Raw genomic sequence first — 16220 nt, 5'->3', positions numbered from 1 at the left:
GGTAGTCTGCCTTACTACAAGCACAGGCCCTATTCTTAGTTCACAGAGCTCAAATTAGATATCTCTAAGATCCACTTCCCACATAGTCACTATTATCAGGAGCTCAGAACTGAGCATAAGTCCATTTATTTATTTATACATTCCACTACAATTTCAGCAGTTCAAAAACAAATGTTCACAATAACGTTGCACTAGAAGACTGAAGTAGTTGGATAACTAGCATGCCCAGAAGGGTAGAAGCACAATATTTGCCTATCCAGCATGTGCAAACACTTCTGTGATCCACTCTATGTCCAAAGTGAAGAATTTTTGCATCTCGTTTAATAATCAATTAGAAAACACAGGCATATTTCAATTAACCAGCTTTGATTTTTCACAAAGCTGTTTGTTACTTCATCAAAGTGTTCCCTACAGGAATGCAAGTTGATGTATTTTGTTTTTCTCCTCTGTGTTGCGTTACAAAGAGAAGAGAAAATTAGGACAATTGGGCAAAACAATGAGAACAGTCTTTGCCAAGTATAAAGTGTCCAAAGACAAAGAAAGTGCCAGCCTTTTCAATCTGCAGTACCAGTTGCAAAACAGTGCTGCCAGTCAGCCTCTCCATAGGTTTGGAAAGGAATTAATGACTAGCTCATTACATGGAGGATGAAAATCTGCAGAACATGCTATGGCCATCTTCAGATCTGCGCCATTTAAAATGTACAAACCCAATGAGTTATTCAAGAAGTACTGGATTTCACAGCAGTAACTCGTTGATAAAGTGGTGAATGCAAGTCTGTTGATGAGTGATTTCAGTGGCATGGGACAGTAACAGTTTCTGAAGGATCACACTCAGATTCAAAAGAGGCAGTAGTTTACCCTTTCTAAGGCATCAGCCCAATGGCTATCAGTAGTTCCAAAAAGAAAGCAGAATATTAAATGTTTATAGGAATAGTGACTAGAAAGCATTTTATGACACCATACAAACTCTGAATGAACCTGCATCATGGATATGGTTTTGCAACTTCAGTCTGTTTATCCATTGTCTCATGCAAAGATAGATAAACTTAACACACAGAAGAGAGAATTTTTTTCCTCTATGAAATACCACCATATTGATCAAAAGCCATGCAGGGGAAAGGTTTGTAGAGCTGAGTGGCATAGGGTGAACGAGGATCAGACATTCAGTTTCTCCAAATGAACCTGATCGGAGCTGGTTTCATAACAAAGGGCTTGTTTGCTTACAGCAAACAAACAAAAAGGGCTTGTTTGCTTACAGCAAACAAGTTATTTCTTCAGGCAGAACACAATTAAGTAGCTGAATTCTTTGCTACATAACTAACTGCGGTGAGTTCAAAATAAAACTGACATCCACAGAAGAAAAATCAAGTGCTGTGAAATATGAAGATACCAGCACTGGCAATTATAGAGCTAGCAGTCACTGCAAGTTAAGGAAATATGCAAGAAAGTTTTGATCACTCTGGGTTACTGTCAGATACAGGACAAGCGTTCATACATTTTTAACGTTCTCACTGATGAAGGGGAATATCCATAATAAATCTGTGATCATTTTGGCACAGAGAGTTTTTTTTATTCATATTTGATGAAAGCATGCAGATGGGTCACACTCCAGGGAAGGGGACCATCAAACCTCAGGACATCTTTCAGCATATACAGGCTCAGTGAAGCACTAGAGGGCACTTGTGTTTCACTGAAGTACCAGGAACAGACTTGCACGGCAGAAGCAGGGGGGCACAGCAGCAGTTATCACTGACATGACTAATCACAGAGTGAGTTTTCTATCAACTCAAATAAATCCTCAAAATTCAAAGAAAGTGGATGAGGTCACCTTCAAACACTTGTTTTTATCCATCCAAATATTATTCTGTCTTCAGTCAAAAAGAAAATTCACTTTATATTCTCCATCTACAAATTGAATGGTTTGTTCAAGAGGAGATGAATAATTTCAGAAAAACTTTCTGAAGCCACTGACAGAAGATTTTACAAATTGTCTTACTAAGGAAAGAGGCTCACTAAGAATCTAAGCAAGCACCACTCTCCTACTCACAGTGTTGACATCAGCACGTAAGACATCAGAAACAACGAACTTCCACCATAGGCAATAGTAAAATCTCATTTTGCAGACACCACACTAGCATGAAGGATAAAGCTTTTAAAATAATATAACTGTTCCAGGCTCTCTGATAAAAATCACAACCTTTAGTTTTGTAGTGGTTTAGCCAAGTAAACACTAAGAAAATCCAGGAAATCAAAGACAGCTAGCAGGTGTTACAGTACAAGATCCATAAACTGAATCACTAATAACTGGGTTAGGGCAAAAATCTTCCCTCCAACAGTGCATCAGTTTCAACAGAGATTCACTGTTTCACTTTATCTACTTCCCAAAAGAAGCTAACTGCAAAAACACTTTATTTCACAAATGAATAAAAGTTAGTACAGCCTGTCAAAAAATGTTTCACTTACTTGTGAGATAAAGCATGATAGTCTGATAGTGATGGGACAAGGCATTCCTTTAAACTAAGAGAGGGGAGATTTAGGTTAGAAGTTAGGAGAAAATTCTTGACTCAGAAGGTAGTGAAGCACTGCTGCCCAGAAAACTGGCATGCCCTATACCTGGAGGTGCTCTAGGCCGGGGTAGATGGGGCACTGGGGCAGCCTAAGCTGGTGGTGGGCAACCAGCCCATGGCAGGGTCTGGGAGGGCTCTAAGAACCTTTCCAACACAAGCCATCCTATGATGTTAACTTCCTTTTGTGTGCAATGTACAAAAACAGAGTAGTTCTCACTATGTGGGAGAAACACGGGGAAAAATGTTTACCTGTGTAATGGTAACAGCAAACTTGAGAAAACTGCCCCGTAAACAGCTCACAAGAAACATGTTAACGTTAATAGTTATCTCAGTCACAGGGATCCAGTATAAAGAATATAAGCAAGTTATAGTCCAGTCAGGGCTACATTCACCTTTCAGTTCAGATAATTACCTCATCATCTCCCAGTGAATTTATTTGTTCTAATTTTCTGGTCCAATATCTGGCTTCCTCTTCAGGAATATCTAGAGCAAAAGAATATGAAGCACCATCTTATTAGCCAGACAAGTTCGCTTTTATTACCAGAAGCAATATAACAAAGAGAATATTCCGAGATCGTAACACAAAATAAATAACCCACACAATTTTGAAGCAATAGAACTGCTTACATTAGCTACATTAGCACTCAGATGGAAAATAAATGTTGTAAATAATAACACGGTTCCAGGCTTACATTACTTTCATGTTTAAAACCAATTAACCAAATGCACACTGGACAAAGATAGGAAAGAACAAGACTGGTTCATATTTAATTCAAATAATCATTGTACAAAGAACCATTTCATCATAATACATTTGCTACGTGCTTAATAACACATAGCAAGATCAAGAGACTCTTCTGCAGGCTTTTATAACCTCAAAGGTACAAGGACTCCTCGTGGATAGCATATATGTGTACATGGTATTACGCAAATGTATCAAAACAATGAAGTCCTGTTTTCCTTAGGCAGTGATAAGCTGGATCCTGTGAGGTAATAAGACAGTCATATTAATATAAAAGCACACTCCTAGTTTGTTTTGTTTTGTTTTTTTACCACAATGGAGCTTCATTAGGAAATCAACGATAACAACCCTTTTATCTACTAGATTTACCAGGTTAATGACTGGCAGCAGACAGCAAGTATTACCACCTTTATTTTGCAGCTATTTTCTATTTCACACTTTGAAGTAATATAGTCTTAATGGTTTGAAGGGAACACAGAATCGTATCACTCAAGACTTCACCTCCCAGAGGGCACCCTTGAAGACACAGATGAAACTATGTTGAAGGAGTAGAGCAAGAGGGGCACAACACCAACGGAAATAACCTGATAAAAGAAAAGTACTCAGGCTCTTAGCCTAGGTGAATTAAATAAATTATCTAGGGATGAGAGAAAAAATCTGTAAAAAAATCACTGGAAAAAGGAAGAAAAAAAAAAAGCCACTCTCAGCATCATGTAGTAACTCACCAACTTACTGTAGTAAGTTGGTCTTGCCACCAGGAGAAGCAAATGACTACTGAATTTCAGCTATCCATGCCAAAATTACACAAGTGCAGAAACTTCAGGATACATACAGGATGGTGGAGCAGGGGCAGGTACCACTCCAGCTAAACACCATCAGCCCTAGAAGTCTCACTGTCCCAAACACAGTCAAATGAAGCTTAAATAAATGCCATTTCAACTAATTCTCCCATCTTTTGGGACTCTTCATACATGCGCCTAGTTAGCTGTAAACATCCTGGCTTCTTGGCTTCTAAATGAATTTACTTTCCTGCAACAAGATTTACCCTATCTATAGCCACAATAGCATGCAAAGGCAAGAATTTGAGAAGTTGACTTAGATTGTGTCCTGATACAATAACTAGGAGTTACATCCACTTTTGCTACTGAGATAAACGCTTATAACACTTCCAGATAGAATCAAGTATTGGTTTCTCCTTACAGGACTACACGTGTCTTCTCAGACACACAATCACCCTCTTCTGAGATCAGTGATTCCAAAACATCTAGAGGAAATAGCAGCCAGTGTAAATGAACATTTAACAATTTTCAACAAGAACAAGGAATGCTTCTAGATTTTCCATAATATTAAGTTTCAGAATATTTTCCATGGACTATGTACGCTTTTATGAGAGGAACACTTCTATTCGTGAACAGAATCTGACCCAGAGAATGGAGACAAAATGGGCCCTACCTGAAAAGGTTTTATAGGGTACTAGAAACTTAGCACCGGTGTCACGAATACCTGCAATAAGTACAAAACAGAAAATCTGTTTCTCCTTTCTTGCAGGGAGACCAAAGTAATTTATTTTAACCATAACACACGCAGTCAGTTACTCTTTTTTGATGTACACTTCATTGTTTTGCTGATACATGCTATTAAAAAACAAAGTAGGAGAAATATAGAAGGGCCTTCCACAGTTAAGCGTTTGTAGAAAAGTACAACTACTTTTAATCATCAGTGCTGCAGACCAGAGTTGCACAGATAACTTAGATGAACTCTGCACAAATCAGGGATGACACTCAAAAGGATATCTGAAACAGTGGATTTAGAAAGAAGTCAGTAATTAACTGAACTGAGCATATGACTTAATGAGATTTAGGAGGAAAAGAAACTCCAAAAAAGATCTCAAGTAATCTAAATAGTAAAGAAAAATCTATGGCATTCTGCCCTTGACAGCCATCACAGCTGTAAATAAGGACAGAATGCCCAAACTGAAGGACTAAAGGTCACAGCCAAAACAATTCATCTTGAAAACCTGCAATTTAGAGCAAGGAGACCTAGGAGGAATTAAGTGATGGATTACCATCAACACTAAATAAACTGCAGTGGTCTCAGAGGAAACTGCAACATCTTCCCATAGGCTACAGTTTGGCTGCACGCCCAAGCAACAAAGAGCACTGTGTTTGTCCTGGGTTTGTTGTTCATATCTTGTATCCAAGGTGTTTCTTTCACAAATTGAGCTGTGTTTTAGCACAGGTTTGCTGCTATTCTGGAAAAACAGCTTCTTATGCAAGGTAGTAATTAAGTCTGCCACAGTCTAGATAATAGCTATTTTAGGACATCTTTTTGATCTTAAGAAAACTTGTAATCAAAACTAATCTCAGTACAGCTACTGCAAACTTTAAATGTGAAACTATTAAACTGAGTGAAGTTACCTGTTCAGAAGAATAAATGCTCAGTGAGAGAGAAATGTTGATTTTTATTTGAGAATTCACTTTAACTACTTATTGTTTCCCAATCCATTTTTATAAAACCTTAGTCACTTGTTTGTTGACACTGGTTCTTTGGAGTGCAGGGAATGAAAATCCCTCATGCAGAGACCACAGCCTTGCCATTTACAAGGCCACAGTCACTGGGCAGCTCCTGCATCACTACATGGCTATGACTGCAAGTCCAAGTTACTCTGCTACATTAACTTTTGCTTGCAAGAAGCTGAACTAGTCCAAACAGAGGCCATCTAATTGATGTCAGCTGAGGACTGCATTGATATCATGCTCGGCAAACAAGAGGAGCAAGGCCATATGTCAATGGAACAAAACTGCTGAACAAGAACAGAAAGGAAACGTGCAGACCTAGTCCCTAGCTTTCCTGGTCTTCTTAGCCTGACAACCATGAACAGGTTGCACATATCACTCATCTTGCTCCTACTGCCACCCCTGGATGAAAGCTGAAATACCTCTCCCTCTGGATACCTGGTGTCAGAGAGCAGAAAGGGCTGGTTGGGAGGAAGACCTCATATCCAGCAGGGCAGGGACTTCAACCCCCCTCTCCTTTCCTGCCCCAGACATAAACTTGACAGTATTCCTGCTCAGAGATCTCTAGATTGCTATAACCAGGAGTTTCACAGAACCACTGGGTTTGGAAGGAACCTCTAGAGATCAAGTTCATTCTCCTTGCTGAGCAACACCAAGCTTCTCTCCACTCTGGAAGGGCTTGGTCCAAAGCTTTATGCTCTGCTTCTCACACATCACTTTGTGCCACCTGAATTCTTCCTCATGTAGCAAGCTGTGGGCTGGGGCATACTCAAGTGCTATAAAAAAATACAACTTCCTTCATCACACTTTTACAAGCCTTCACCTGGCTTCTTCTCTTCTCGGCCCCAATTTCTTGCCCTTCCAGAAATTCTCACTGAAATACCTCTGCAGAGCCAAGCATTTCTGTTTCTGTATAGTTCCCAAGATAATAAAACAACCAAGTCTTTTTACTCCATGAGGTAGTCAAATGCATATCAGCACGGTTCCAGCTTGTGAGTGGTGAGGATACTGAAAGCATTTTCACTCCAGTTATCTTACTAGAAAAACTGGTACAGACACAAAGTGCTCTAGTTGAGGAACAAAAAGCTCTCGCTTTGCTGCATTCCAGCCATCCTGTTTCTTTAAGATCTAATGTTTCAGAACACAGGACTGGCAGAGAGAACATACAGGTGAGTCTGGTTGTCTGCAGCAACCAATCACACAGCCAGTCACACACACTTGCTCACTGCAGAAAGGCTCAGATTTGCCTTCTCCCTTATTCACAAAGTTAACACCATACCAACAACTACTGAAGACGTGCAAGATCTGCATTCAGAACCAGCAGTACACTTCATGGAGATGTGAAAGCCAACACAGATATTCTCTGGACCATTACAAAACTGAACAGGAGCAAAGCTGGACTTCTGGATAACCTGAGGAAAAATCATTTCATGCCACCAAGCACAGCAGAGATTACAGCAGATCTCCCCAGCCTCTTTAAGGAGAGGACTGCTTCCCAACTTCAAGCCCGTCAAGCATTCAAAATCAAATTCACATGGAAACAAAAAGGGGAAAAAATATTTTAATTGTCTAAATCAGGTACTATCACTATCAGCATCAGCATGCTCTTGCATTTCTTTCAGTTTTAACTGCCACCCTTCTCCAGAGTACCAGGAAAAGAGAATTCTTAAACACAACAAATGGAAGCAGAAAGAACAAAACAACTCAAGATACAATGCAAACAATCTAGTTTTTCCTTCTTGCTTGACTGCATATACCATCACGCTTTATATCAAGGACTTTGCCTTCTTTGTCTTCCAGATTTGTTCTCTGTTCTTTCACAAATTTCTCAAACTCCACTGAAATGCACTGAAACATTTTTGTTATACATACTGAGCAACCTGGAATACGGCATCTGTGTGCATCCTCGAGCCTAAATAAAATAAAGCAGCCAGAAGCAATGGAAAAAGTCCAAAAACACAGCCAAACAGAAATTCACACTGCTTTACAGCTGCCATCCCAGACAGATGTGTTTTACCAGTCTTGGGAAGCAGTACAAGCTGCACATACGCACACGCATCACTCAGATTCTCCTGCATCTGTAACAGACAGAAGATCTTCACAGGGGAAACAAAACATGATGCACAGTGTTCTTAAGTGTTACTGCAAACACGCTATGTCTACAGAGCTGCTAACCTATGAACATTTACAACAGATAAATGAACCAGTTAGATCTCCAAGTGAGTGTGAAGCAGCAGGTTCCAGCTTATAAGACAACACTGTATTAACAAGTGGGGCATAAAAAGACTGCATTGCTAACCCCTCAACTACAGGGGGAGGTCAGGAAACTCAGTCTGCATCAAGAGAGTTGCAGAGGTAGTCCTATGGATGCCTCCATCCATGCATGCCTCCAAGCCCCACAGTACCACAAGGGCAAGGAGACAGCACCTGATCCATCCCACTGTATCCCCCTCTACTCTACAGGCAATTGCAGCAGACATACGGTCACCATGAAGTGGGAAGCACTGCTGGAGTTTATAGGAGTAGATGTTATATTCCTAAGAAAAACATCCCAAAACAGAGTTCTAAGAAAGACAGTAGCACTCTTCAAGTGAGGAGCAGCAGAAGTCTTGAGAAGAGCTAAAAGAAGCTCTCATTGTCTCCTAGACACTACAAAACACTGGACAAGTGTTGTATCAAAATCAGAAAAGTCCCAGTGTTCTCATTGTTTACTTAATATCCTTGGTTTTCTTCATGAAATCTTATTTTTCAGAATTATATATTATAGTTCTAAAGCAAATGAAACAATAGGACTGTGTTCTGGGCATCATAATAGCAAGAAAACATGCTACTACATGAAATATTTATCATTTGTCAAATTCAGGTGCTAAACCATATAACCCTTTACAGGGATTCTGTTTTCGTGTACTTGAAAAATCACAAAATGTTAAAGTTAAAACATGAACTGCAGAAGAAAGTAAATCCTCTTTCGGATACTAAGTATACAAAAGAGGTCCTAGCATCATGTTCTTTTATATCGGAGACAATTTACAAGCAACATCAGAATGAACATAGATGAGAAGGGAACAGCTACATATCTTACCTTTATCTGCATGTTCTCTGTCATCTCCCTCTCAAAAGCCAAAACATTTGCCCCAAAGAACCAGAATTTTATCCCACAAGGAAACAATTGCTTCTCACCTTACAAAATAGCAATTTCAGTAATAAATTCCTCACTGACAGTGTGATAGCAGTGGATCAGCAGGAGGGTTCTTGTGGGGAAGAGAGAGCTCCACATTAACATTAGCCAACTTAATATGTCAGATACCTTCTCTCCTTTATAGACTGGACTGTAGTTAAAGAGCACTGCTTGCTACCTGTACAAAGCACTGCATTCAGCATAATTTCCTCCATCCAGCTGATTGTGAACTCAAAATAGCATACCCAGTTTTGTTCTTAGAGCACAAGATACGATTTACATTGATTTTAGTGCTGCAGGACCAAAGCCCACATCCTGCCTTGCACCAGGAAGGGAAGTTATGAGAGTAATAGATGACCTAACTTCTTTCCACAACAGATGGCCAGCCATGACAGCTGCTGGCTGAATGCTAACCACTGCACAAGTGCTCCACCAGTCCTTAAAGCAAATTGCTCCCTCTGCCAGGGGCTTACTTGCAGAAAAAAAACAAACAAACAAACAAACAAACAAAAAAACAAGCAACAGGCAAAGGAGGAGAGATGAGCCTAGCAATGACAATTTTGAAATATTGAAGTGCCCAAGACAGAAAAAAAGGAGGGGAAGGAAAGGAAGAACTATGGTTTACAAACCACAAAAACATATCCTAAGATCTGTTTTTCTAGATCCCAAGGGTCTGCCTTCCTCACTAAAGGAAGAAAAAATAAATCTTAAAAACAAAAAGCACACTTGAGATGTATTTGCTTCAATTGGCTGCTTTTCCAAACTCTGTACTTTTCAACCAGAAGTAACTACCAGAAGGGCAGTTATTCTTATGACACCAAGTTATTTATATACATTGTTAATGATAACATTCAGCTGCTTTGAGCATTAATGTTTCACTAACTGAACTGTGTGCTTTTAGCAGGGTTTAAGTGCACCTTCCACATACACCTCATTCAAAAAAGCTCTAACAACGCACTTAACCCTTCTAGAGCCAAATGTATCTAGATACAAAGAAATAAATGTTCTCTGTTTAGGAACAGAACGTCTGAATGTACAGTCCTGAAATTTTATAAAGTTTCTTAAATTGCTGTTAGTCTAAACATTCCAACACAGTCAGACCTTCAGTTTTTCCCTAGTGATTCTTATCTTGTAATAAAATAGCCAAATGATGAATGAACACCAGCAATTTGATCTGCAGTGAACTACTGCTACAGAACTGTAAGACTCAATTTGCTCTCAAGCATTTGCTCTCTGTACTTGGTAAGTTATTGAAATGCACTCACCGAAAGGTAGTTCAAATCTTGTGTCCAGCAAAATTCTGTGAGGAGTTGGGTTTTTCGTTCCACAGACTTCATCACGTTTCATTACAACTTCTGCCTCTAAAGTAGACCACTCCCCAGGACCTTCCTGTGAATCACAAGCCATAGATGAAGTGCCTTGTCTGGCATGTCCTTTTGCAGTCACACTTATACATTCGCTAAGATAAAGAGTCCAGGAAGAGCCTCACCAACCTCCAGTACGTGTTTTTAGAGACAAGGGTTAGTGGGCAATTTTGGTGATAGGTGAACGGTTGGATTAGATTATCTTAGAAGTCAGTGTGCCTGTTATCATGGCAATTATAACATTCTCTCTCTTTATCAGGAACATACAGATCTTTGAGCATCAGACTAAGCAATCAGTGCTCAAGACCTCAGACATGTCAAATATACATCTTCTTCAACAGATTAAACCTTATCTCTCAGATCTTTGTGAGAACAGAGATAGCTACGTAACTTCAGTTTTGGTGTCACTGTTGATGGCCTTCTTCAAAATAAGAAACTTAAAACAACACTTAAAAATAAAAAAAGATGCTAATGCAGTCCTTTTCCTACACACGATCTTAGTGGCCTTGCAAGTGGAAGTTCTGCTTAGAAGCAAAATCCTGATCTGCATCAGTTTAGATCTGTAACGTTATCAACCCTGAAGCTGTCAAAATAAAGCTTGTGTGTCATTTTAACCTCATCAGATTGGCGAATGGCTTTCAAAGCAATCCACACAGTCCCAACCAGCGTGTCCCAGATAAGACCTTTGTTCCATACTTCAACAATTAGGCCCAGGTCCAGCCGACTGATCTCACTGCAAGAAAAGACAGCACAGGTGAGAAAGAAGTTGAACACAAAATTCTTCTACTTTTGGTTCTGCATTAGCAGTGCAATTATTACAGTTAAAACCTTCTACACAGCTGTGTCAAGCTGAAGACAGCTTGTACAAGTGTAGTCACAACCGCACATGCTTGTAGGGGACACTTAATTTCTAATGACTTATTTCCCATAGTTTAACTAAACAAAGATTGCGAAACAAAACCCTGATCTATCTCATGTATATACTGCCATTTGGAAACTCAACAGTTACCTGCTCAGGAGGAGAAAATACATCTTCAGTTGAAACAATGGCAAGCTGTTCTTCATCAGCAGCCACTCCATGCACAGTGGGTGCATTCTTACCCTCAGAAACACAGCAACATAAGCATACTCTGTCAGGTTCAAATATGCTAATTACCTATCTCTGCAGATACCAAATGTCAGGATTAACAGTCCCAAACACTGTACAGCTGCATCAGCAGCACTATCAATTGCACAGAGCCATGTTACTTTGTTCCTCTGCACGGTACCACAAGGCTTTGAACCATGTAAATCTTCAGCAACACACAGCAATACAGACAAGCAACCACTGGGTGCTAGGTTCTCAGAAATACTATCTTCCCTGTCATTGGGCAGAGGATGCATCTCAAATTCACTTCTCCCCAATGCCTTCTAACATTAATGCCTCCCTTTTTCATGACAATTTATAACTTGCCTGCTTAAGAAAAGTATAACAGCTGCACAACCTGAATGGTAAAAGAAATGTATTGAGAACTGTTCGTACAGTATTGTCTCACTTACGGACAAAGGCTATGCTCCTTCTTCTTTGAGCTCAGGACTTCTCTTTATCTCTTTATACAACCGAAAATTCATAAAGTAGACACTGTGACACTGTGAGCACAAAGTGCTGCTGCCTTCTGTCTTTCTGTCTGGACAAGTGCATCTATGCTAAGCTTAAAAAAGGAAGCTTTAGGCACACTAATTGCTACGTTCAGTAGACTGTCATCTTGGACAAAAAAATAACCACTGCAAATCTTAGCTTTATCCCATAGACTGCTCACAACAAGAGACTACTTTGTCTGTGAAACTGCTCAAGGAGGTGGTGGAGTCCCCAACCCTGGAGGTATTTAAGAGAGGCACTAAAGGACCCGGTTTACTGATGGGACTCAGGTTGATGTTTGGATTGCTGATCATGAAGATCTTGTACAGTCTAAGTGACTCTATGGTTCTAAGTTTGGATACAGTTACTCAGTACAGCCAAGCTAATAACTGCGCAGTCACCACTCTGCTTTCCCACCGCTTGCCTGCTGGGAAAATGACATCTGACCAATTGCACAGGTAAGTCTGAAATAACAAAAATCACTGATTTTCTGTTGGCAGGACCAGTGTGAAGCCACAAAGGGAAGAAAAATTTACGAGATTTTCAGGCATACTGTAAAACCACATTCTTTGCTTCAACATACACTGACAGAGCAAGAAATCTACCAGGTTTCTGCACAGATCTACAAAGGGTAGCAAAACAGATTAAAAAAAAATAAATGGACTTTCAGCACAATGGTTTTGATTGCCTATGGCTGTATCTCTCTATCCCCACCTTCTGGTTAGATGCAGAATAGCTTCAAAGAACAAAAGAGCTATTTTGATTTGATGTCCCTCACTTCCTTCCCCCTGCCTCCCCCCAGATTTGAATGAAAGACATTTTAACAATTTCTACACCATTAAACCATTATGTTCTAACGTTACAGCTTGCACTTTCACAACAAAGGGGCTTGCTGCAAATATACAGCCCACTTAAAGCTGCTACAAAATTAGAAGATGTCCCCAAAGAAGATGTTGAAGTGCTTTGCTGGTCTAGTAAATGAGCAAATTTCAAACATCTCCAGAGCACCAAATTCTGAATTGCTATTTATCACAAGGAGCTGGAAAGCAAAAAAAGCCATACACAGAAAGCATCTTCTTGGTTGCACTGTATTCTTTTACTATCCTGCATAGAAACAGGCAAAAGCATCCTTCAAACAGGGAATGTTATTGTGTTTCAAAATCTTTTCCAACTCCAGAAAGAATAAAAGCAAGCTAATAAACAGTCATGTTGGAAAATCAGTATTTTTCTTGGGACAATTTAATGTCACAATTTTGCACAACTGCATCATGCAAAATATGTTCACTGCCACATGCAATATATATATATATATATATATATATGTTTTTTTAAAGAAACATCAAAGAAACTGCACTTGCTTCCTGTCTAAATCAGGGAAGATAGTGATGAGGTAGTTCAGCTAATACTCTGCTTTCATATCCCCTAGCAACTAATTATGGAGTGGCACAGTGACCTTACAGTGTGCTAAACCCTCAGCTGCAATCTGAAAGTAGTTCCAGGAGCTGACACAGGGGAAAGAGGAGGAGCAATAATGAGAGCAGTCATCCAGCACAAACAAGTGCCATTCTTAAATCCTTGCTGAGTAGCTTTATAGGTGCTCAGACACATTTATAGCTAGTTTCTGCCCATGGGCTGAACACAAGACACAGGAAGAAGTTAGTAGTGCAGGTACTAGCACTGTGACTTGGCAGACAGGTACAACCCCCTCCTGCAGCCTTACCCCAGTTCTACATGGATCATGTTAATGGCAGCCACAGGCTCCACAGGAACAGGAATGGTAAAGCTGAGATGACAGTGCAATTCAGGAGCACATTTCCGCAGATACCAAACTCTTCTTTCAGAAGCACACACTTCAGGAGCTGCTCCAAAAGTAAATGAGGGCCACAAAAATTGGGGGGATGAGCATTGCTATGATAGCAACACTGTATTGATCCAGGCAGCAAGAAACAAAAGCTTCCCACTTCAGGGAACATTAAGTTGCTGCTGAGTTGGGTAATATAGTTGTTAAACACCATGAGCACCTCTTCCTGCAGAGACTATATAAACACCTCAATTCCTCTCAAAACAGTGCAACAGCTGTTTTGCACAAGACAATCACCACTTGATTCCCCAAAATAACAAGCAAGTCCATGCCATTTCAGAAAAGAAAAAAAAAACCAACATTCAAAGTCCAGGATTTAGTAAACTTTGTTCACTTTGTCTTACAAGCTATAGAAACAGAACCAGATGGAATATCAATGAACCATTCATTCACCAGCAAAACAAAACAAAACAAACAACAACAACAACAACAACAAAAAACACACTATGGACTATTAGGAACTGCACCAGAAGCTTTGGGAGAGCTGGAACTGATTCTGCTCTTCATGGCAGGGATTGACAGCCCTTCCACAGCTAAAGGGGAGCTTCAAAGAATGTTTGTGGACAGCGGGTTAATAGTAGAAAATGTCAACATGCAAATCTGAGCAAGAAGAGCTAACAAGGATCACTGTCCATAGGCCCTGAGTGCATTCACAGGTCTTAATTGCCCTGACCAGCATCATCAGGGCACCTCCACACCTTCTCCTCATGACCTAGGAGCTCCACTTAAGCCCAGCAATGGGCCTTCAGTAAGCTACCTAACACTAAGCAACCTAACCTGAGTTGCAGATGTGCTCGACCAGCTTAGCCACAGCTGCATTCCATGCCTGGCCATAGACCCTATCAGTCCAGACCCTGCAGGACTACATCTGACCCTGATTACCAGTACCAGACATAATCCTGAGTCTGACTTTCTAACATGCACTCCCTGCTTAACCTCAGAGCTGCATCATTACTTTAAGCTTATCTGACGGCCTGGTCTCGCAGCAGAAGCTCACCTGGTCCTTAGATCTACCCTGCTCATGTTCCATGAGTACCATGGGACTCAGCACTGACTGGTAAGCTCCTGCCCTGCCAGCTGTCATACTGCACTCTGCTGCTGGCTTTTCATCCTCAAAGGAGTAGCCAGCCCCTGTTGCACCCTGCCACACAGGTCTCAGAACAGGCATCCAGGGAACTTGGTAACATTAAAAGACACAGGCTTGCCCCACCAGTCCATGGCATCACAGAAACCATCTTCCATCCCACATCTCCTTGAACACAGGTCATTGTGTACAACAGAAAAGCAGATTACTTAAATTGTAACCAGTTCATGCATTTCACTGACTCCACTTGAACTCCATCTCCATAGAAGCGTCAGTATTTTCATTCCATAGCCACCTCACTACTGCACAGCACAGTACTTACAACATGAAGTCCTGCTCCCAGCATGGTTGGTCACCTCTCACTGCTACTGTTGTGCTCTTCACATTTTGCACTTTCAGGGTCACATAGGTATTGAATTTATCTGGGGAACAAGAGGCAAAAGTTATCTTCTTCAGCTTATTTTTTTTACCACACAAGCACAACATTTCAAGGTTTTCAATCCATACACTGCAACCTATGGGGACCCAAAACCAGAAGCCCAGGTGGGAAGACATTGATGACTTAAGAAAACGTTCAAGGTGATTTTCATCTTCTACAAACTTGTGAATGAAACTTCAACAGAAGTCCATAAAAACAGACAACTAAGTAGTTGCAGTAAGTCAGGGACAAAAGAACAAGTGTAAAATCCTGAAGAACTCTTAACATTTTGAATGACTGCTCCCAGAAGTGCAGATGAGAGGAAGAAACAGCCCAAAGAAATACAGCCCATAATGCGGACCATGCAGAGCTAGAACAAACATGCAAGGGATACAAGCAAGAAGCAATAGTACTGATCATGCCATCTCTTCCTTTCTGACCTAGCTGCTCTCCTAGATACTATCTGGATTTTCCATTTGAGTCCACAAAAAAAACTTTAAAGATAAGACAGGAGCAGAAGGAAAATAGTGATTTATGCTGAGTGTGCTAAAACTGATCTGTATTGCTTAAACCAGCTGACCTGGAAGAACTGTGTTATACTCATTATTTTGACAATACGGGGTTTGTTTAGATGCTTTTCTTTGTCTTCTAAATGTGAAGGAAAAAATCTCATCCAAGTTTTTTCTAATTCCTACTACCTTTTCGCTAGTAAGACTAAAAGCATCCAAGCACAGGCACACACACAAAGTTTGAATATCAGAATCTGAGAATGAACAGTTACTACCTCAGACCTATCAGTTTCATCAAACAAGATTTAAAACAAGTAGCTATAAAGCAGTGCACAAATTTTAATACTTGGGTGTTCTGCTGTA

General features: G+C 40.3%; 1 protein-coding gene across 1 annotated transcript in view; it reads right to left on the bottom strand.

Moving 5' to 3' along the window:
* Positions 1 to 15321, bottom strand: part of LOC136050882 (protein unc-13 homolog B-like) — a 179898-nt gene extending 164577 nt beyond the window's left edge. Inside the window, exons 1-4 of the mRNA XM_065740061.1 lie at positions 15253 to 15321; positions 10983 to 11100; positions 10269 to 10392; positions 2980 to 3050 (exon numbers count right to left, since the gene is read on the bottom strand). Coding sequence (XP_065596133.1) covers positions 2980 to 3050; positions 10269 to 10392; positions 10983 to 11100; positions 15253 to 15257 — 318 coding nt within the window. The 5' untranslated portion in view covers positions 15258 to 15321. The remainder of the gene's footprint in view (positions 1 to 2979; positions 3051 to 10268; positions 10393 to 10982; positions 11101 to 15252) is intronic.
* Positions 15322 to 16220: the final 899 nt, after the last annotated feature.

The sequence above is a fragment of the Cyrtonyx montezumae genome, unplaced genomic scaffold, assembly GCF_038088225.1.
Source record: "Cyrtonyx montezumae isolate F1298 unplaced genomic scaffold, pur_monq_1.0 scaffold_25, whole genome shotgun sequence".
Lineage (NCBI taxonomy): Eukaryota > Metazoa > Chordata > Aves > Galliformes > Odontophoridae > Cyrtonyx > Cyrtonyx montezumae.
The sequence above is the reverse complement of the archived record's forward strand: the minus strand, read 5'-3'. Positions and strand labels throughout refer to the sequence as shown.